Source organism: Rattus norvegicus, chromosome 3 (assembly GCF_036323735.1).
Source record: "Rattus norvegicus strain BN/NHsdMcwi chromosome 3, GRCr8, whole genome shotgun sequence".
Classification (NCBI taxonomy): domain Eukaryota; kingdom Metazoa; phylum Chordata; class Mammalia; order Rodentia; family Muridae; genus Rattus; species Rattus norvegicus.
The window spans coordinates 94,017,213-94,041,495 of NC_086021.1; the positions used below are offsets into that span (position 1 = coordinate 94,017,213).

General features: G+C 34.2%; 2 protein-coding genes across 2 annotated transcripts; one reads left to right on the forward strand and one right to left on the reverse strand.

The window, feature by feature from the left end:
- The first annotated feature begins 4,485 nt into the window (after positions 1 to 4,485).
- Or9m1b (olfactory receptor family 9 subfamily M member 1B) lies at positions 4,486 to 5,427 on the forward strand. The gene has a single exon (NM_001000927.1). The coding sequence runs from the start codon at positions 4,486 to 4,488 to the stop codon at positions 5,425 to 5,427; it is 942 nt and encodes a 313-aa protein (NP_001000927.1).
- An 11,017-nt stretch (positions 5,428 to 16,444) lies between these two features.
- On the reverse strand, positions 16,445 to 17,395 carry Or5d14 (olfactory receptor family 5 subfamily D member 14). The gene has a single exon (NM_001000334.1). The coding sequence runs from the start codon at positions 17,393 to 17,395 to the stop codon at positions 16,445 to 16,447; it is 951 nt and encodes a 316-aa protein (NP_001000334.1).
- Positions 17,396 to 24,283: the final 6,888 nt, after the last annotated feature.

Below are 24,283 nucleotides of genomic sequence, written 5' to 3' on the forward strand. Positions count from 1 at the left end.
TAACCCCATCTAGTATAACACTATGAACATATACAATAGGAAGTCTTTAATTTTGATTTTCTTGCCTGCTTGGTACTTTCTGTCTGACAAAAGGAAGCAACTTGTATTGTATACTGCAGGCCCTTGAGCTGACAGTCCTCTCTGTTTGTTTCCCAAGGTAAGAGTTTACCTTGTATGTCCATCTTGGATGAGAAATCCTTTAAACAGTGTATTCCCTTTCAAAAATAACTAGAGTACCCTGGAAAACTTTGTGGTTAATAAGAGCCAGAACTTACATGTTCTCTTCTACAAAAAAACATATTCACTTGAGTCAATGTACCTGCAATTAGGAGTTCTGAATCTTCTAGTCTGACAATCTCTTTGGAAATGGTCAAATTCACCATTATTAAAACATCAGGCATTGTAATTTCTAAGACTGCTAGCTATTGTTCTCTATGATATTAGCCCGATGCTCCTGAAAACCAATATCCTTTGTTTCTCTTATTCATTTGTCTATAGGGGACCCCATGTTTTCAATGGTTGATTATATTTGGTATTCACATTTTCAAACGCCAATACTTCTATGAATGACTGTTTTCAGGGTCAGATATGGCTCTATTTACAGCTCAATGCAATCTGTGTAAGAAATCAGTGAATGCTTCTGTAGGTTCCAATATTAACTTTGTAAATGAGGAAGATTTTTCCCCTAGTTCCTCAGTTATATCCCAGGTATTTAAAGCCAAATACAACACTCTTCAATTAGCCATCATCAGATTGGATTTATTCTTGTAACTCAGCATAATATCCTTCAATAAGCAGTTGGTCTTTAGTAACATTTATTTCTCCTTGTTATATTCCACTGTTTTATTTTGTGCCTTTGGGGATACATCATGAAAAACACTATAATTGTTGTCTAGCTTCTAGAACACTTGACATTAATCCTTTTCAGTCTTGGGGGATAACATTATTCTGTGTAGCCAATGTAATTAACATTTTGATAAAAACATGCATATCCATAAAGAGTAATTCTCTGGATAAACATCTATCACTTGTCACAACTCCACAGATTCACTGAAGGTTTAAAACCATAACTAAGTTATTAGTGAAGTTTTGTATAGATAAACCCAGTCAATATTTTATCTTCTATCCTAGTACCTATAATAAGTTGTTAGTTCCCCTTTTTTATCTTTGGTTAATTGTTTTACAACTGCTTGAAATGTGCCCTGTGTAGAGAATGTCTGATTACTATCAAGAGCAATTAACTGACAACACTTGGGAGACTGGCAGAGTTCTCATTGCAGTTTTGACTATCAAAAAAGGACTATATAGTAGTCCCATTATAAAAGAGCTTAATAATCACTGATATAATTTTAGGAATTCTTATAGGATCTTCATTAATACTTAAGAAGTCATTTATTTGTCTATATAGTATCACTAGAAGATTGTACATCTTCATAGATCTGCTCCAAAGAAGTGGGCTATTACTTACTGATTGTTATATATGATTAATAATAAAGGAAAACATATTAATAGCAGGAATCTTTACTAAAATGAATTCTCCTATGGCCTTACCTTAAAGAGCAAACCTGTTGATAATTATACAAGAATCTGAGGCAGACAATCTCAGGAAGATCACCTGCTAGTTATTAGCTTGTCACATTATGGCTCTTGACACTCATTAAATTCTTCCCTTAACTCTTCCATTGGGGTCCCTGTGTTCAGTCAGATGGTTGGCTGTAATCATCCACATCTTTATGGTGGTTCCTCAGAAAATTAGACACAGTACTAGCTGAGGAGCCAGCTATACCATTACTGGACATATATCCCAAAGATGCTCTAACATAAAACAAGGACACATGCTCCCATATGTTTATAGCTGTCTTATTTATAGTAATTAGAAAGTGGAAACACCTGAGCTGTCCTTCAACAGAAAAATGGATACAGAAAAACGTGGTACATTTTCACAATGGAGTACTACTCGGTCATTAAATACAGTGACTTCACGAAATTAGGCAAATGCATAAAACTAGAAAATATCATCCTGAACAAGGTGGCCCAGTCACACAAGAACTCATATGGTATGTACTCAATGATAAGTGGACATTAGGTCAAAAGCTCAGAATACCCAAGATACAACTTACAGACTACATGAAGACCAATTCGAAGATTTCTTCCATTTTTAGACACATATAATTGAATGTGAGCAACTATATTCCTTTTGTAAAATGTTCCTTTCATTTAGTTCACATTTACTATATGTGATTAGAAGGATAAATTGGTAAGCTAAAGTACCATGATATACAAACCATGAACTTTAATATTTTACTTTCTCTTTACCACACTTTCTTATGACTCAATGCTGTTTTTCTGTTACTACTACATTCTTAATAATTTTTTTTATTTTCCAAATAAAATTATTCTCCTGTTCTTTGTTTACTAACCAGAAAAGGAACTGGAACAAAATATTCGTGAAGTATGGATGTTTATAGAATAAAGACTAGAAAATAGTGCTGCTTTTGGCAGATAGAATTTCAGTAAAATATAGATATAAATTTATTATATTCATATTTGTTGTCTTTCAACAGTTTTATTTTTTAAAGTCTAATTATAAACAATGAACTGTACTCATTTTATTTATTGCAATTATATATATGTATATATACATATATATACATAATATTTTGAACCCATAAATATGCTATGTCAATTCATTCTACTGTTTTTTTTGCACATAATGTTCTCAGTGCCATGTGAAAATCGGCTGTGGTTACTTAAATCAGGGGGCTAACAAATACTATTAAGTATTTACATAGTCCATAATTGGAAAGTCAAAGTGATTTTCTTTGAGGCATTTCCAAGACAAATATTTGTTGCATCATTCCATTTTATGCTTAATTAATTCCTTCGTGAAATGGTTTGATAGCTCACTTATTTTCTCATGGGAGTTTGGATGCTAGCATTTGGGTTCCTAGAAGCTCACATGAGATTAGCGTCCTAAATGCAAAGTATAAAATGTCCTGCTTTTCCTAGGAACCCAGCCTTTTTAAGGGAAGTGTACTTTCCTTGAAGAACACAAAAGGTGTGTCAAAAATGGAAAATGAGAAATGCTATAATGGATTTATATTTTTTATTTAATTGTTACATAGGTTTTCTCCTCAAAAATAAACTTTGGCTCACAAGAGTGAAGAAGGAAGTGAATGAGAGATAGGTAATTTGGTAAGTATTCTAATCACAATTCTCAGATATTGATACTGGATGAGACTGCAGTAGTTCAGTTCTCATAATTACCATCTAGAAAACTGGTGATTGATTTGAACATGATTCCAGTCAAGCATGTTTTTCATTCTCTTGGTGAGTCCAACAAAATCCTAGCTATAAATCTGAATACACTTAAAGTGTGGATATTTTAAAGACATTAATCCATATTTTAGATCCTGAAGCAATGTCCTGAACACTTCACTGTAAAGCATTAACTATTAACTAAATAAATTAAACAGAGCCAGGCATGATGGATCACACCTTTAACCTAGTACTCAGGAGGCTGATGCAAGTGGATTTCTGTGAGTCAGATGTGAGGTCAGCCTGGGATTTTAGTGAGTTCTGGGCCAACCAAGTCTGCACATGAGACCCAGCCTCAAAACAACAACACCAATAAACACATAAAGGACCAAAAAAGGACAGATATAGTTAGTAATTGGTGTAAAATTAATTGTAAAACACAATTGATTTCTCCTTGTTTTATCTTAATGAGGTCATTACTTGTAAGAAAAAGTATGTAATGAACCTGCAGGAGAGATCATAACATTCAGTGAAAATTAGTGAAAATGGTGTGCCATTTGGTGTGTTAAACTCTGAATAAGATAATTATTTATTAGTACAGTTCTATCATTCTCAGATTATTGATGAACCTCAGACATGGTAGATGATTGTCTTTCTGAACATTCCTTAGCTTCTGAGGAACAGAACTGATACTCATGAAATAATCATTCCTAGTCTTTATTTTATTTTTTATTTTGTATTATTAATAGTAGTTGAATAATTCTGAGGACATCCCTTGTTCCCCACCTGGAAACTACATCTTAAAGTGAAAAAACAGTCCTTCAACTGCATTGTTGAAGATTTTTCTGGAAGTTAGATATTTTTATCTACTTTAGAAATTGATGAGACAAAATATAGGAGACTGACGAATTTGTTCACAGTTGTAGAACAACACACTGAGTTACACTTTGACAATGTTGATAGAGAGCCAAAGAATTAAAAGTAAACTGTCATCTATATTCAGAAAGCACAGCAATGTGATGGTGAATGTGATGCATACATTTTAAAAAGACATAAATTTTAATTTAACATCAATATTGGGAATTTATTAATTTAATATGCTATAATTCTTACACTTTAAGAATGAGGTAGATTATAAATCACTTTTCTGTTAAATTTTAAAATTTTCTATGTTTTTATTCTATTTTTATTTTACCTGGTCTGCAGAAACCAAAATTTCAACAAATAATGAGCTTGGAGAACAACACTGTGAAGACTGAATTCCTTCTCTTGGGATTCAGTGATCATCCAGAACTACAGAGTCTTCTATTTGTTGTGTTTTTCTCCATCTACTCTGTTACTCTGATGGGGAATATTGGGATGATCTTATTAATCACAGTCAGTTCTAATTTACATATCCCCATGTACTTTTTCCTCTGTATTCTGTCCTTCATAGATGCATGCTACTCTTCTGTCATTGCCCCTAAATTACTTGTGAATCTGATTTCTGACAAGAAGGTAATTTCTTACAATGGCTGTGCTACACAGTTGTACTTTTTCTGCTCTCTGGTTGACACAGAATCTTTCCTTTTGTCTGCCATGTCTTATGACAGGTACATTGCAATCTGTAACCCCCTGCTCTATACTGTAATTATGTCCAAGAGAGTCTGTATTCAGCTAGCATTTGGTGCATTCTTAGGTGGAACTATGAGTTCAATAATCCATACTACTAATACATTCCAGTTGTCATTTTGTTCCAAAGAAATTAACCATTTCTTTTGTGATATCTCTCCACTCTTCTCTCTGTCATGCTCTGATACCTATACACATGATATAATATTGGTAGTATTTGCAAGTTTGGTGGAAGCTCTCTCTCTTCTTACTGTTCTCCTCTCCTATATGTATATCATAGTGGCCATTTTTAAAATAGGTTCTGCAGAGGGAAGAAAGAAAGGGTTCTCTACTTGTGCTTCTCACCTGACAGTAATCACCATTTATCATGGCACCCTGATTTTCATTTATTTGCGTCCTAGTACAGGACATTCAATGGATATTGACAAAATGGCCTCTGTGTTCTATACATTGATTATACCCATGCTTAACCCCTTGATATACAGCCTCAGAAACAAAGATGTCAAATTTGCCTTTAGAAAAATTATTAGCAAAAAAATTGTTTTCTTAACTAAGTAAAGATGGGTTTCAAAACATTAGCAAATTTCTTTACTTCTCCCTAGTAAAATTAGGGAAGGTCGGTTGAATGTTTTATTTCCCCAACTGTATGTATAATGAAGTTCCATTAAGAAAGTCCACTGTCTATCATTGAAACTAGGCATCTTCCCTGTTATTTCTGAATATCCCTTTTTTAAATTTATTTTTGTATTCTAGGTTTTATTTACCTACTGATCCACCTTCTGACTATTACACATCCCATATCTGTCTGTATGAGGATGTCCCCACCCCACCCATCCCACCAAACCTTAAGCTTTCTGGGGTCTCCAGTCTCTTGAGGGTAATGTGCATCTTTTCTCACTAAGCACAGACCAGGGAGTCCTTTGTTGTATATGTGCTGGGGACCTAATCTCAGCTGGTATATTGGTGATCCAGTGTCTCAGATATCTTGGGCATCATGGTTAATTTAGACTACTGGTCCTCCTACAGTTTTGCCCTCCTCCTCAGCTTCATGTAGCTTTTCCCTAATTGAACCAGAGGGGTCAGCAGCTTTTGTTCATTGTTTGGGTGCACACATCTACATCTTTTTTGGGTGTTTTGAAGGGCAGTCATGCTATGTTCCTTTTTTGTGAGTGCCCCATTGCCTCAGTAATGTTGTCAGGTCTTGGGGCCTCCCTTTGAGCTGGATACCACGTTGAGCCTGTCACTGGATCTTCTTTTCCTAAGGCTTCTCTCCATTTCTATCCATGCATTTCTTTCAGACAGCAAGAATTATCTGAACTTTGACTGTTGGAGTCAACAACCCATTCCTTACTCTGATGCCCAGTCTTTCTACTGGAGGTGGCCTCATCAAGTTCCCTCTCTCACTGCAGGGCATTTCATGTCGGGGTCCACCCCTTTGAATCCTGAGAGTCTCGCACCTCCCAGGTCTCTGCTACATTTTGGAGGGTCTTCCCAACCTCCTTCCTCCTGAGATTGCCCGATTCTATTCTTTCTGCTGGCCCTCAGTGCTTCAGTCCTTTTTCCTAACCCAATACCTTTTCATATTCATTTCTCGCTCCACCCTCATCCCCTTTCTCTGCTGTGTCTCTCCCTCCCTCCCTTTTTGTGGTTGCTTTCTTCTCCCTTCCAAGTGGCCCTAAGGAGTCCTCACTTGGGCCCTTCAGCCTGTCAACCTTTTTTAGTTCTGTGGACTGTATTTTGGGTATTCTATACTGTTTTTTTGGCTAATATCCACTTATCATGGAGAACATACTGTACATATCTTTTTGGACCTGATTTATCTCACTCAGGATAATATTTTTTAGGTCTATCCATTAGCCTGCAATATTCAGGATGTCCTTGTTCTTAGTACTTGAGCGGTATTGCACTGTGTAATGGAACCACCTTTTCTGTATTCTTTCTTCTGTGGTGAGACAACTGCGTTGTTTCCAGCTTCTGGCTATCACAAATAAGGCTGCTATGAACATAGTGGAACACGTGCTCCTGTGGCATGCGATGTTTAGTATATATTTTAAGTAAGATTGTCTTTTCACTTACATAGTCTTTCATGCTAAATTTCTCCAAAATTGCCAGTAGCAGATAAGTCTTCTGTTATCATTCCTATGAGAATATATTATAATGTAGTTGTATCAAATTTACTCACTCTGCCAGCTCTTCCCAGATCTATCATACATCACAGTACATTCATTTTTGTGTCTTTCTTATTTTTCAGTCAAAGTATGTGATCATAAGAGCAGCAGAATGGTTGTAGCATCCTAATAATTATTTTAGTGTAAATAAAGTTGATTTATATATTTCCTCCTTCCCTTTTAAAATACAAATAATATAAACTCATTGTAGTTTTTGTTGAGATAGAACAAACTTTTAATTCCTCAAAAATTATCATTTTTTTCTAAACACATATGTATTTACAAAAGACAATTTGTGTTTTAAATTTTAACTCAAGGATGGATGTAAGAAATTATATTTACTTTTTTTGGTTATGTATGTTGTCTATTCTTTCTATCTTGCTACATATGTGTTGCATTGTCTCACTTCCATAGTTATCCATTCCTGTTCACTGAATAATTCCATGACATTGATGACAGTATCTGCCTTAGTGTACATCCTGAGTGTTTTTAAAAATAAATATCAGTTTGTTATTGGTTTCTTTTAGTTTCATTTGTATAACTTTTATATTTGAAAGTGTAAATTTTCCTTTTGTAGTGTTTTGACTTAATTCCTATGAATGGGCCTATTAATACAAGCTATACTTAGGAAGATATTAGCCAACATGTTTTTTAAATACTAATGTAATAATTGTATGAATATTCATACATGTTGTATAGCTTCAATTTTTGATAAAATACATGTTTTTAATGATCAGGGGGGATTTAAATCACTTGATCTCTAATTATGGTGGTAACATTATTAGGAGTATTTGTCATAATGATGGTACAGACAGAAACTGTAATCAAAGAGTTGGAGATGATGGCTTATTTGGCTGTTTTTTAGGACAAACACTGTTTTTCAGGAATAGCAGAAAAGAAATAAGCCAAATACAAGGATAAATAAGGAAGATAAATTAGATGGAAAAAGTATGATACTAAAAATATTTGGCAAGTTTTGAATCTATACCAGGTTTTTATTCCCTGAAGTAGGTAATTATTTTATAAGCAATAATTTTCCCCAGCAGACCTATAATACAATAGAGACCTGGAAAAGGGGCTTTAAGAAAATAAAGAGAAGATGGCACCTTGATATTGAATGCAGTAAATATTTCATCTTGAATAGCCAAGAGTAAATATTATTTGAACTACCTGATAGATCATGAATCTTTGTAGGTCAATATGGCATTTCAACATGCCCACTAGGCAAGAACTATATAGGCTAATATAAAATATAGTGCTTTAGTCTTCATAGTCAAATGTGGTTTGGGATGTAGAGTATGGGATTTATACATCATTGTAGTTAAAGCCTCAGCAGGGATAATAGGGAGATTGCCTGGATCACCGTTTGAAAACTTATGCACAGCTTTATCCAATACTGAAGGTAGTAAGAGGAAACCTAGCATCATAGTTAGATGCTGTACAGATTTGCAATTGGAGCCTGAAGCTAGCAGTCATAGGTATATTATGACCAAATAGACAGATGGATTTTAAGAGAACAGGGTTTGTGACAAATCTGTGGTTCATGACATGATGATGTGAATATTACCATCAGTTCTTTTAAACACTAAGGACTTCATCCTTTATATGTAGTCTGATAAAATAGTAAACACTCTCTTGCATAATATTACATATAATATTTTATAATGTTTTAATTAACTCTTTAAGAGTTGATATCTATAAGAATTATCTATAGCCACAAGCCGTTATGTAAATAAGATACAAATTTGAACCCATATCTGCCTCAAGGAGCTATTTCTTTTTCCTTATGTAATACGTTTTTGAAATACAAATGAAATTAACAGTACAAATTCTGAAAGCCTGAAAATATGTATAGACTATTGATTTATTCATGGAAGAATCTCTGGATACTTAAAGGTTCAGAACTTGAGTTAATCCTGTACCTGATAACAGATTCTTAGAAATTATTTAGAAATTATAAGCATATGGCACAACATGTGGAATTTCACACTTGCAGGGTGGTTCACAAGCAAATAAGATTATTTTTTTATTCTAGAAGAGTAAATTGTTTTTAGTTTGAGAGTGAAGCTCACTGTTATGCCACTAGTTTATCATGACCAAGGTCATGACTTCAACATTTAACAGGCAAAATATTCTAACCCTAACCAGATTACCAGTACTAGATTTATATCTAATTAGGAAGAGAAAATGCTACAGAAAGTGAAACATATATTTTAATGGTATAAAATATATACATGATACATCTCTATATATTTACAAAGCAAACATGAAAAAAAAATGGGCTTCCTAAAATGCATTACAGAACAAAGTCTTGGAAAAGAGACCAGTATTAATTACCACACTGTATAGATACAAAGTGGTATGAAAAGTTATTTTTTTTATAAATCTGCTGTTGACTTATGTTTTAACAAGTATTCTGACATGTATGTTAAATCCACCTGGTTACTTTTAAAATGTCCAGTGCCTGTATGTGAATGACATGTCCAAAAACAAATGTTCAAGGAACATAAGAGTTTATGTAACATAATGCTCAAAGGAAGCTTCATGTCTCTTCTGAAACCAAGCTATGATGGTGGCTGTTATGTTGTTGCTGTTGTGGAACTCTTTGTTATCTTCTAAGAGTTAGCATGCTCATGACATAACTTCTATGATTGTATGTATTTCACAGCTGGTTGCTATGACATTTTTTATGCCATCTACTATATTTTGGCAGATGGAGTACATTCCAATACATTCCTCTGAGAAATAATGAGGCAAAGTAATTACCAAGAGCTTCAACCCTCATTAACCAAATAAAGCTGGCTAGTTGTGTGATGCATGTGAAGATTGTAGTCATCCTGGTCCACATCTCATTTTATTTAATTCATTTTCTCTCTCATACTTTTATTTTACGGGATACATTCTTTCACAGGCTACCATTTACTCCGAGAGAATCTAAACTTTTCTAAGAAACAATCTGCCTTGCTAAATGGTTCACTGCCATATTCCTATTAAGCCTAGAAAATGAGAAAAATGCATAGTGAAAAACTGATTAGTTCAGATAATTTCTAAAAGACATTTGCATTTGAGTTGGGAATATGGTTCTTTAAACCTATGATGAATACAATTAAGTTAAATATTAAGACATCAGAAACAAAGAAGCAAGGTAAAGACAACATAAACTGTATTTATAAAATTGGACTTTCAAAAGGCAGTTATACTTCTATACATATTAATCAGAGATGGAAATGAAGTTCTTATTTCAGAAAAACATTTCTCACTAAATAGAAGTTATTGTCAACGGAGTTGAATGGATACTGCTGTTGCCAAAAGAACTCCATCTGTACTTTCTAGACATGAATACTGTGTTTGAAAACTGGGAACAATTCTGATTTATAGGAAAACCAGTATATTTCAATATCATGTATATAGTATGGGGGTTACACTACCTGAAATATTTTAATTTTTAATCACGTAACAATGTTACTATATCTTGGTCAAATTCCTCCACATACACATCTCTACCCCAGGCTTCCAAGTAATATAGATATATATTCGTTTCCTTCCTGTGAGCCTGTGTACTGGAGGCCTTCCATGTAGATCTCTGGTCGGGCCAGGTAGGAAGGTTCAAGTAAAGAGAAAAGGATGTTAGCAAGGAAAGTGAATTGACTCTATCACTTCAGGGTCTGCCTCCACTGCTGCTGTCTCTGCTGTTCCTCCCAGAAGTAACACTGGCCATGCTGCACTGAACCTTCTTGACTGACCTGAGGGAGGCTGACTAGCCAGTAAGGGGGTGCAGGGGAGTTTCTGCTGTTGTTTCCGGATAGCAGATCCCTTCCCTGGTGGTGGTGTTATAGCTCTTATGACAGGAGCTATCAGACAATGAACTGATTCTCACACACCTTTATTCTTTTGGACAGAATCTTTATGTACAGCTGTGGGGTGGGTTGGCATCTGACAGTCGGTGGTGTCTGTTGACTTGGTCTGAAAGGTTAGAGAGGCCTCATTTATATATGGAAGGTTTTGGTTTGTTGCCCCTACATAACTAATGACCACAAACCTCTCTAAAGAGGGGCTGTGGGGGAGGGCTGCACCTATAAGACAGGAGCCTGGTGTCAGGTTGTTTTGGGGGGTGAGGTTTTTTTTTTTTTGCTTTTTGTTTTTATTTTGTTTTGTTTGTCATTGCTCATTATGCTATAGTTTATGTTTGCATGAGTTGTTCACTAACATATTAATAAAGAAGTCTTCATTGCTGAAAGATTAGTTAAACATAAATAAATTATTAATAAATAAATAATAGAGAAGAAAGGAAGAAACAAAGAAACTAACATACATGGCTCGCATCTTTCTATTATCATCATTGACATATGAACTATGTGGATGACATTTTATTTTCACTCTGAGACTACTGGGACTTAAGTATGATAAACTTCTGCCTTTGATTGACTCTTTTATTCATTAATGGCTAAATAAAATGCTTGGTGATCTTTTTCCTATTACATAATAAAGCAACCTCAACAAGAGGTTAAATTACAAGTTTTTACATGTACTATATGGCTTAATTAGAGTAATATCATTGATATCCTTACTACAAGTCAAATTAAGGCTAAAAAACAACATAGTTGTTTTGAACGAACATAGAAATGTCCATATTTTCAAAATTATAAAAACTGTAATTTTTGAGACTCACAATAATAGTACATAGAAAAAATAGTATATAAAACTACATTAAATTCAACTTTTATATTAAGATATTGAAGTAGACATGTATTATTTGTAGCTAAACATATGACAACTCTTTTTCATTCTTTTATTTAGTTACTCCAGTAAAAAGGACAGCTACTTGTTTTAAGGTATTGACAGATAATTATATTTTACCATTATTAACACAGTCATCAGTGCTACAATATTCAAATGGTCTTTGTCACTGGACATTGGTAAAGACAGCATCATGTAATTTAGAGATACTTAAAACTAGAGAATTGATGAAGATTGCATTTGAAGTTCCAGGTTTAAATAAGAATTTTGATGTATACACAAATCTAGTCATTTTTCCACACTCTATTTCAATCATAAATATTTTCAAATAACTCCACACAATGCAATTTCAATTCCACACATTCATAGAGTTAATGATTACACTCAGATCAGTTTGTAGTAATTTTGCTCATCATCTTACGTGACCTTGATTTCTTACTACTAGGTCATATCCTCTTGACCTAAAAATATAAATTCATATAATGCTCAAAATTGTCCTTAATTACTGTAAGAGAAAGAGATAATGAAATGTACATAAATTTGCATATTTATTTATAAGCAGTTCAGTGCTATCCTAGTGTGCTTATGTTATGACATGTTCCATATGAAGCCATATTTTATGTTGGAGTATCTTTTGGCATGAGGTAAAATCTCAGGGATATTTTGATTTGTATTTCCTTGATGACTAAAGATGTTGAATATTTCTTTAGGTGCTTCTCAGCCATTCAATATTCCTCAGCTGTGAATTCTTTGTTTAGCTCTGTACCCAATTTTAATAGGGTTTTTTTGGCTCTCCCAAGTCTAACTTCTTGAGTTCTCCCAGTCTTTTTAAAGAGGGTCTACTTAAAAACCATGACACAAAACCAAAAATGGCAAAACTCCAGGAACAAACTAGGAGACCTCCCAGGGGCTTAGTCACTCTTTTTCCAACCTTCCTAAAGCACATTGCTACCTCCCTTTAACCTGACCTTTCGTGTACCACATTCAAAGCAGAATTACCCACTATGCCTAAGCTTAATTAGAAAACTGACAGTTAAAGACAGCTAAATAAAAAGAATCACTTTTCTATGGTGAATTGGGCACCAGTAGGTATGCTGTTGACAAAAATCAATCAAACTAACTCAGTTAATAACTGTGTTTTCTGCATTCTGAAATGGGTGTGTACAATACATGAGATGTACATATTTTGGCAGATTTGGGGATGGACATGATCAAATATTTGTAGCTCATTCTTACTTGGATTCTTCTCCTGCTGGCTCATTTTTTATTGGTTTTGCCCTTGAAACAGTGATTTTAATTAGATAATTATATAATTTGAATTAATTTTTAAATTTCTTTTTAGCAAGAGTTCTTCATATCCACCCCTATCTGTTATAGACCATTGGAGGTACATGAAAAGATATTTCATATCCCATTCTCATCAATAGTTTCACTATTGATAGTCAAAAATACAAATCTCACTTTTGAATTTACTATCATTCTGTTAATGGATTTTACTACACAGACAATTATTATTACAATCCATTATTTAATTTAAAACTTTCAAATTGTATTTGGCTATTGATTCTACTATTTATACTCACTGATTCTGAATTTCCTCTTCTCATACCTCAATGGAATCCTAATGCTAATTTAAGCACAGAAAGTATAAATATTATGTTTTTATTTTTATACGAATGATCACCATGTAGGCACATTTAGTAGGAAAGAAAGATTTGTTATTCATACGTTAATTTGGCATTTTTAATATCAAAGAAGGTGGAAGACATTTTGGCTTTAAATCAACTATAGTGTACATTCATTTTTATAGACATTTTAATCTATACATACACTATTTTACATTACAGTTTTTATATCTTTTAAAATATCACTAGCTGTTGAGTGTCACCCTCTCCAAGATTCATCTGTAATCTCTAATAACTTAGCATACACATCAATCATTTACCCAAGGAAATTTATTTCTGTTTCACAAGAAAGTATTGATGAAATATAGAATAATTTTTGATTAAAAAATTCTTCACTATTTTTATTGAGATTTATTTTGAGGATCATTATTTTCAAGGAAATTCCTAAATATTGTTGAGATTAAATTATCTGTGCTTAAATTTTCCAAGTTTTGAGACCTAACTCTTTTCCAATATTTTGGGAATCCTAGCCTATAATTATTTATTCATTAATGAATTTAATCAAATTATATTACCTATTTCTTTCTTGTCTTTCTGTTTTAACTTTAATTTTTCATATTATAATCTCTCTTACATTTCTTGTCTTTACTTACTAAAGCTGCAACTGGCATTTTGCAAAAGGGCTCAGTCGTTAAGAAAGTTGTTAATGTTTTGTAAGATTTGTGTCACAGTTTCAGAACTGACACAGTAGCACATAGTGGCATTCTCTGTCAGCTTCCACTGGTACCAAGAATGAACATGATAGATATCTAAGCAAAAATTCATACACATAAAGTATAATAATAAATATTTTTAAACTGCAATTGTAAACAAAATACAAATACTTAAACATTTTTCCTATTTCTTTTATTATTTGATAGTAACCAAAATTTTATTCAATCATCTTTTTGTTAAATTCCTTTTACCTTGGTGTTGTTAGCCATTATAGTTTTAGAAATGTTTCTTTAGTTTGTTACTTTAGCTCTCAGAGTAATTCCTAGGATTATGATTTTTGAATGCATGTCAAATGATATGAATTTAACATTGCTGGTCCTTCAAATATTCTCATATGGATAATAAATCTTGTCATACTTCTGGAATGCATAAAATTGTGTGATTCCTTACCACCATAGCTAAGTTATTTTTTTCATAACCATGAAAAAAGACTGTGAACCAGACATCTTATAAAAGAAGGCATTTATTGGGGGCACACAGTTTTAGAAGGTTAGAGTTCATGATAATCATGGTGAGAAACATGGCAGCAGAAAGATAGGCACAGTGGTGCTACAGAAGCAGCTGAGGCATGATCAATAGGCAGGGGCAAGGAGAAAGTGAGGGAGATACAGAGAGAGAGAGAGAGAGAGAGAGAGAGAGAGAGACAGAGAGAGACAGAGACAGAGAGAGACAGACACACACACATGCATGCACGCGCACACGCACACGCACACACACACACACACACACACACACACACAGAACTGGAGATGGTATAGGCTTTTGAACCCTCAAGCCTACTCTGATAGACATATTTCCTCTAGCAAGGACTTAGTTCCTAATCTTCCCAAACATTTCTAATAATTGGGAGCCAAAGATTCAAACACATTTTCAAACACACTACTAGGGTCATTTGTATTTCAGCCTCCACAGTTGTGTTATTAAAAATTTTTTTCACAACAATTGTTACAGAAAAGAAGTGTAACACATATGAGCTTTTATTCCATCTTTCTGATGAGAAACATCTCTTTAAATGGCTATTATAATTTCATAAAACCTAAGTATATCTTATATCAATGTTTATATGCAAATGATATTTTCTCTGTGTTTAGTCATTTTTATTATTAATCTGTTAATGTTCTTTTCATGGAATTTAAAGATTAAACTTTAACACTAAAACTTCAGTACTTAGTCTTTGGGAAATAAATAAAATATGTAATATTTTCCTTATTTGATTATTCTTCTAAAGTGGTGATATTTTAAAATAGATACTTCATAATTTATGTTAACTTATAGTATTTTCTCATCATTCAAATTTATTTTAATTCATGAAATTTCACTACCAGATATTTAGGTTAATTCAGTCAGATGTATAAACAATGAAACATAAATAACAAAATATGATCTTCAATATTTCTGGGTTATCGTTTGTTTTTTTATATGAATTGCTATAAACCATGCTTCTAAATATTTTGATAACAAGTTATTCTAGGAATGAAACGTTTCTCCCAATAATATCCAAGTACTACCTTAGAAATAAAGTAATTTAAACATTTTTTGTTTTGAAACACAGAAGTAATGTGTGTAGCCTCTACCACTGAGACTCTAACAATTGCTTTATGAAAAGGGAAGAAGATATTCAAATTGTAGAGCTAACCTTTAAATTTAAATCATGTCAGCTAGTCCTTTATCATTTCCTTAGATATTGGTGTCATTTTCTTTCAAAGATATGTTGTTATTGTTTTGATGCAATCCACTCAAATAAGGTGGCTATAGAGATCAGTTACATTATACAAACCATTTGTTGAACATAAAGAATGAAATAAATATATGATGCAAGATACTCCATTGTGCTTTAATAATGTAATTTAATGGCAAACTTATATTACCAATGACAGAATTTCACTGAAGTTTTCAGTCAGAAGTATTCTGTCGTGATTATAAAACAACCAAAGAAATTTTCTGCATTTCTTGGTTAGTTTTTATCATCTATAATAATAACTTCTTTCAAAAGTAATTAAAATCTGAAATATATCCTGACATGTTTTCTAATATAACAATAATAATAATAATAATAATAATAATAATAATATTGACTTGAAATGAATATTATGAACCAAAATATTTTCTATTTCCTCCTAATATTAAGCTTCTTTTCCCTCCATTACTGAGTTGAATTAATCAATCTATGCATCATAACAATCAATACAATTCAAACAAATATGTATCAAAGTAGATAGAAACAGCCATTGTTCTAATTTTATATTTGTACTGAACATGCTTTAAGATGCTTCAGTGAAGTGGGAATTTCAATGAAGTGCTCACTACTTTCTGTAAAACCTCTTTCACATCCTTGTTTCTCAGACTGTAGATAAGAGGGTTAAGCAAGGGGTTGACAACTGCGTAAAAGACAGAGGCCACTTTGACTGCATTCCTAGAATTTTGTGGGTTAGGTACACAGTACAGAGAAAGTATGGTTCCATGAAAAATGGTGATGGCAGTCAGGTGGGAGGCACAGGTAGAGAAGGCTTTGCGACGTCCACTAGCAGATTTGATTTTTAACACAGTCACAAAAATGAACACGTAAGAAGTGAGAATGATCAGTAGGGTACTCACTTCATTAAAGGTTGCAAAACAAAAGAGTAGCAGGCTGGGGATGTGTATATCAGAACTAGAGACAGCAATGAGGGCAGTATATTCACAGAAGAAGTGGTTGATCACAGTAAATCTTGAGAACTTTAGCTGCAGAGCATAGCAGAGGAGAATCAAGGTGGCCAATGTGCTCCAGATATATGATCCAGTCACAAGCAGGATGCACAGTCTCTGTGACATGGCCACAGTATACAGCAAGGGATTACAGATGGCCACAAAGCGGTCATAGGCCATAACTGCTAACAAGTAGGACTCAGCCACCACAGCCACACAGGACAGGAAGTACTGCAGCATGCAGCTGAAATAAAGTATAGTTTTATCAGCCAGGATCAAGTTCTCAAGCAGCTTGGGCATGATAATTGTTGGATAACAGAAATCAACAAAGGAAAGGTGGCTAAGGAAAAAGTACATGGGAGTGTGGAACTTGGGGTCGATATTGATGAGCACTATCATCCCAAGGTTCCCCACTACAGTGATGATGTACATGAAGAGAAAGACTAGGAAGAGGGGGATCTGAAGCTCAGGGTAGTCTGTGAAGCCCACCAGGACAAAGATAATCTCCACACTCACATTTCTTTCCATTGGCACCATATTGCCTTTTAGCAGACAGCTGAGACTGTAGAATCTTCTGTTAAATACAAAATCATGTAAGAAATGTCAAATATCCTTATAGAGCAATATAAAATGCCATTTTAATCAGTTATTTGCACAAATTAATCTATTGAATTTTGGTTTTTTTGTTTGTTCACTTGTTTTTGTTTTCCTCTCCAAGAAATAAAAGATTAAAGAAGTCTAAAATAAAAGATGTAAACAGTGCCATTTGGCCATATTTTGTTTTTTGATATCACTGAGGCATAAGCATACTCTAAAAAAAATGTTTAATGCTTTCTTTGATACATATTGCCATGAATAAGACATTGACTATATATACTTACTTTGCTCCTGAATATTATTGTTTCTCAATTAACATAGAAAGAAAAATCAAAGTGTATCTTAATTACAAGGTCAGGAAAACATTTTCACAGTAAAAATGAAATCTGAATAAACTCACTTGTTGAAGAGAGGGTCAGAATACTTCTGGTGCTCTGTGAATTGAGAATAGCATTAAGAGAAAAGATTTTATGTTTACCTGATATCTCTGGGGACCGACTCTAAAGAAAATTCAAGACAATATTCCATATAGGCTCAGAGCAGGTAATTACTATGAATACCAAATCTTGTCTTGAAGAATCCTTAATAATGAGACTTATCTTGAAAGGACAAAGAAGCCTCTGCCATGAGGTCCACTCTCAAGCACTCTTAGTACATATTAAGACATCTTCTGTTGCTGGCATGAAAATATTATCCAAACATTCACTTATCTTCTGCTGAGCTTAGTAGATTTCTTTGGATTATTTAAAAGAGTATATAGCAATTTAAGACAAATAATTTAACATTTTTCATAACAATATAAAAACTGTAGATTGTATGTAATACATGAAGCAAAAGAATCTCTCTGACCTATCCAGTGTACCATGCAAGCCACCATTTTATTTGGGCCCTCTAATTCAGCATTCATGACATCTCATAGGAATCATTTGGCAGATATTGTTCATATCATTATGTAGACCACACAATTATGTGCTGAATAGATCTTCAAAATTGTCAAGGAATACAACAGAACTCTCTTAAGATAACTACTCTAATTTTTTCAGTCAAGCATTTCCCTTTTTATTAAAATATCTTTTTCTCTCACATAATGTATCCTGATTATGGCTTTTTCTCTTCTCACTTCTGCCTAACCTTCCCTTCCATCTGGATCTGCCCCCTTCTTTCTCTCAGTAGAGAACAAACACTCTTCTAAGTGAGCAAAATAAAATATCAGGGAAAATAAAAAATCTAATACATTGAAATAGTATACAATAAATAGTGGAAAAATTCGCAAGGAAATGCACTAGAAACAGATAAAGAGACAGAGCTTTACTCATTCACAAACTCAGGTATTACTGAAAAACACTTAATTGGAACCTGTAATGTATATGCTAATGGCATACAAGTTTAAAAGGAGAGATTAAAATAAAATCAAAATAATGTTTCTGAGGTCTCACATGACTGTATGAGATAAGAAACATCCAAAAATGTTCTTGAATTCATTATATGTTGTCAATCCACTACTGGGCCTGCAGCCTCCTGTAGTCCCTTCTCTTATCTGCATCCCCTTCTCTGATCCTCTGAGTGAGTGGAGATCTGATCTCAGAATCACTCCACTCTGGCTGGCACCTCAAGTATCTGTAGAGTTAGGTGGCTCTTTTTCAACAGGCCAAAGTGTTAGGGGAAAGAATTCCACACAAACACGTTTAGGGACAGCCTGCTGCTCCAGTTGTGGGGGACTCACAAGATGAGCAGCTGCTTATATTCTCAGTGCTTTCTTTCATATTCTGGGAGTTAATTTTAATATGGAATAACTAACACAATAAGGCCCTATTTCCAGGTGACTTCTCATGTACAATGACACAATATGAAAGTGGGGAGTAGCAAAATTCTAGTCCTACTCTACAGTGGTCCTGAAAAATGCCAGTGAATATAAGGATTTTAATGCTATGTTCATATATGTGAGTAACAATCGAGGAAAATGAGGAAGAGAAGAAAGGAGGGAAATTAGACAATTATATCTCAAAAAATTAAAAAAATAGTAAAAAGTCATGCCTGGAACATTAGAACTCCATATTAAACACAATTTTATATAGTCTCAAAAGTAGTTATATAGATGTGTGCACTATGTACTTACAACCTACAAATATTATGTAATGATGTATTTCTCTTGTTTATTAAGACACAGCAGTTATGCAGTCACCATAAATGTTGGAGCTTCTCACTGTTTTTTTATTTTTCTTAGCCATCCTGTTGGATGTAGGAGCATCTGAAGCATGTTAGTGGTGGTGGGAAGCAACAAATCAGCATGAAGGTGTGGGAGAAGAGGCTGAACAGACCAAGGGGAGATTCCGTCAGAAAGGAAACTCAATCTCATTCATTGTAAAAGAACCCTGGACACTCCTCAACCAACTCTGAAATTCTCTGTCAGCAAACCTTTCCCTTTCTGTAAGCTCTGACAAAAGAGAAACTGAGACAAAAGGCTTGTGTCCTATGAGGACGATCAGAGGTAATGCAGAATGGGCTGAACTACCAAAATCTCTTTCCAGGGCGATTGGGCTATTGGAGTGGTGTGTGTGTGTGTGTGTGTGTGTGTGTGTGTGTGTGTGTGTGTGTGTGTATTAATCCTAATAACCCTAAGCATGGTAGATCTTTTAGTTTTCCTATATCTTCTTCAAATTCTTTTAAAGTTCATATCATATAGGTTTGTCACTTTCTTGATTAGAGTTATACTAATAACAGTATATATATATATATATATATATATATATATATATATATATATATATAGGCTGTTGTTTCCCTAATTTTTTCTCAGCCAGTTTATTATTTGTATAAAGGAGGAAAACTAAATTTTTGAGTAATATTTTATCTGGCCACTTTGCTGAAATTGGTTATCAGTTGTAGATCTCTGGTAGAATATTTGGGGTCACTTACATATACAATCATATCATATGCAAATAGTGATATTTTGACTTCTTTTCCAACTTTTATCCTCTTGATATCCTTTAGCTGTCTTATTGTTCTAGCTAGAACTTAAAGTACCATATTGAATAAATAGTGGGTAGACTTGCCTTGTCCCTGATTTTAATGAAATTGCTTACATTTCTCTCCATTTAATTTGATGTTGGCTATTGGCTTGCTGTAAATTGCTTATATTATATTTAGGTATTTTATCCCAGATCTCTCTAAGTCTTTTGATACAGAGAGGTATTGGATTTTCTCAAAGCATTTTTCAGCATCTAAGCACATGCTGTTGTGATTTTGTTCTTTCAATTTGTTTATATGGTGGATTATATTGATGGATTTTGTATATTGTACCATCTGTGCATCCCTGGTATGAAACCTGAGTGGTCATGGCATATGATGTTTTTGATGTGTTTGGATTGGGTTTGGGAAAATTTTATCATTTTTGCATCAATGTTCATAACAGAAGTTGGTCTGAAATTCTATTTATTGGTTGAGAATTTGTGTGGTTTAGATATCAGGGTGTCTGTGGCTTCATAAAATGATCCTGGCAGTATTTCTTCAGTTTCCATTTTGTGGAATAATTTACGGAGTATTGTTATAACTCCTATTTGAAAGTCTGGTAGAATTCTGCATTGAAGCCATCTGACCCTGGGCTCTTCTTTGGTTGGGAGATACTTAATGCTTTTTATATTTCCGTAGGGGAAACAGGGATGTTTAGTTTACCTAATCTTGATTTAACTGTGCTAAATGGTATCTGTCTAGAAAATCATCAGTTTGTTGAGATTTTCCATTATTTGGAGTAAAGTCTTTGAGACAAATGTTCACAGCCTACCATTGAACTAAGAATGGGGTCCCCATTGGAGCAGTTAGAGAAAGGATTGAAGGAGCTGAAGGGGTTTGCAGCCCCATAAGAACAACAATACCAACCAACCAGAGCTTCCAGGGACTAAACCAACTTCCAATGAGTACACATGGACAGACTCATAGTTCCAGCTGCATTTGTAGCAGAGAATTGTTGGGCACCAATAGGAGAAGAATTCCCTCATCCTGTGAAGGCTAGAACCCCCAGTGTATGGGAATGTTAGAGCGGGGATACATGAAGGAATGGGTAGATGGGTGGGGGAACACCCTAATAAAAGAAGGAGGAGGGGGGATGGGATAGGGAGTTTATGGACAGGAGACTGGAAAAGAGGATAACTTTTGAAGTGTAAATAAAAAATGTCCAATTAAAAAATACTGAACATATTGCTTTTTAAAAAACAGAAACTATGGGAGAATAGGGGATATATAAAACTACTAGCATCACTATCATAGAAATCTATAGTATGGACAATACTATGTACAGTCCAACTGTGTTGCATTTATAATGTAGAACTGAAACTTGAATTTAGGACACAAATAATTGTTTCAAACTGAAGCTAGAAGACAGTATATGTAAAATAACTTCTTGTATTGTCGAATTATTATAAATAGCAATGAGTTAGTTATCTATCAATCACAAATTTACCACATAAATATCAATTTAAATAGACTTCACCTTTTATTGCAATGGTTAATTACACAATTAAATGGTTTTTAAGTTCAAGTTGGCAGACACCATGCAGGAAGAGCTAGAGTAGACAAGTGAGCTTAATAGAGATGGCCCACTGTCCTGCTCAGGTGTGGAAAATAAACTCTGCTGTGAAATGATATCAGATACTTCTTGATACTGATTCACTTTTTCACATTTGTCATTGCCAAACTTCTCACTCATTTGGCTTGGTATGAGTGGAAAACAAGAGAACCTCACTGACTATAACTTGATGTGATTACTTCCTAGGTGATAGCCCATTCTGTTGGGCAAACTCAACATGTAGATGAAAGTTCCTGAGTTATAGCTGTTCTGATTAATTAGTGATTTTATGGAACCTCTGAACTGATTTCAGTAGTTTTCAGACGTTAGCTTGATTTTAATAATTTTGGAACTTAATGTACTTGATTGGGAATATAAAGTTAGGAAACTAGGAGAGTTGATAGAAAGCTTTAATAAAGAATGAAATGTACCCTTTCCTGTTAAAATGCCAAAAACTTCTTTGGTTAGAAGAAAAAAGAAAGTATAATGAGCATTCAAGTACCACAGAGGCGAGAAAAATAGGCTTGGGACAATTTAATGATCAAAGATGCATATACGATAGGTTGGGCATGAGTTCCTTCATCTTTTTATCTAGTGATGAGATAGCAGGTTTTCAATGTGAAGCAGAATAATAATAATGTTATAATAAAGAACAAATAATTCTATTATGAATATAAGAACAGAAAACAGATGATTAGCCATCCTACCTGAACAGAACTTCAAAGATAAGACATAAGATAGATTACCTGATCTTTAGTAAATACAAATTGGTGTCAACAAAGCATATGGAAAAACTTACTACTGTATACTTGGCCTGCTTAATCTTTGTTAATCAATGACATAAAAAAATTTCTGCTGGAAGTGATAATGATCCTTTGGAAAGAAAGATAGATGATAATATTTTAGTTACATATGGTTTATATAAGAAATATATAATCAATAACCTGCTATAATTCCTTTGTATGTAATGATATTAAATTCATTTTTGAAGACTATGATTATTTTTGGTCACTGTCTCTGTAAAATGTGTAAATTGTGACTAAAAGTAATATTTTTAATAGATTTTCCAACTCTCTCTTATCCCTATTCACCCTCTCTGTCTCCTCCGAGCAACTGGAGATCACTGGGTATTCCCCGACCATGGCGTATCAAGTCTCTATGAAGCTAGGGGCTTCCTTTTTCATTGAGGCCAAATAACACAACCCAGAGAGAACATATTCCGTGTACAGGCAACAGCTTTTATGATAGGCCCTGTTGCAGGGGTTCACATCCCATATAAAGACAAAGCTGAACATCTATTCATATGTGCTGGGAAGTCTAGGTTCAGGTCGGGTGTGTTCTTTGGTTAGTGTTTCAGACTCTGGAAAGCCCAAGGCCAGAGTCATGATAGTTGACTCTGTTGGTCTTCGTCTGAAGTTCCTATCCCCTTCAGGACTCACAATGCTCTCTCCTATTTTTCCATAATACTCTGGAAGTTCCATCTACTTTTTGATTCTGTATCTGAGTAAGCTGCTGAGTGGAGTCTCTCGGAGGACAATGTGCTTCTATCTGCAAGTAAAATAGAGTATCATAAATAGTATTAGAGATTATTGCTTGCCCATTCAGTTGAAGTTGGGCCAGTTATTGATAGATTAATCACTCAGTCTCTGCTCCATCTCTCATGCCTGCATTTCTTGTATACAGGATGAATTTTGGGTTGAAAGTTTTGTGAGTGGGTTTATATTTCTATTGCCCCACTGTGGTTCCTGCCTGGCTACAGAAGGTGGCTTCTTCTTGTTCCATATTCTCAAAGTAGTGAGTTATAGCTAAGGTCATCCCCTTTTATTATTGTGCCTCCCTTACCTCAGGTCTCTGTCTAATCTTGTGGATGTCCCTGACTCCCTCAATCCTGTCAGTTACAGATTTCTATGCATTTTTATGGCCATCTAGAAATCTCTCCTCTTCTTCCCCACATCTAATCCTATCACTGACCCTTCTTCCTCCCAGTTCCCTCTCTCCATTTGCCTCTTATTTTATTCCCCTCTGTAAGTTATATCTAGTCTTCCTCACTATGTCCTTTCTTTTTGTTTAGCTTCTTTGGGTCTGTGGAGTGTAGCATGGTGTCAGCCTTTTATGGCTAATACCAAATTATACGTGGTACATACCATGAATATCCTTTAGGGACTGGATTACCTCACTCAGGAGGTTATTCTCCACTCTATCCAATTGCCTGCAAAGTTCATGACTTTGTTTTTCACAGCTAAATAGTATTCCATTGTGTAGATGTA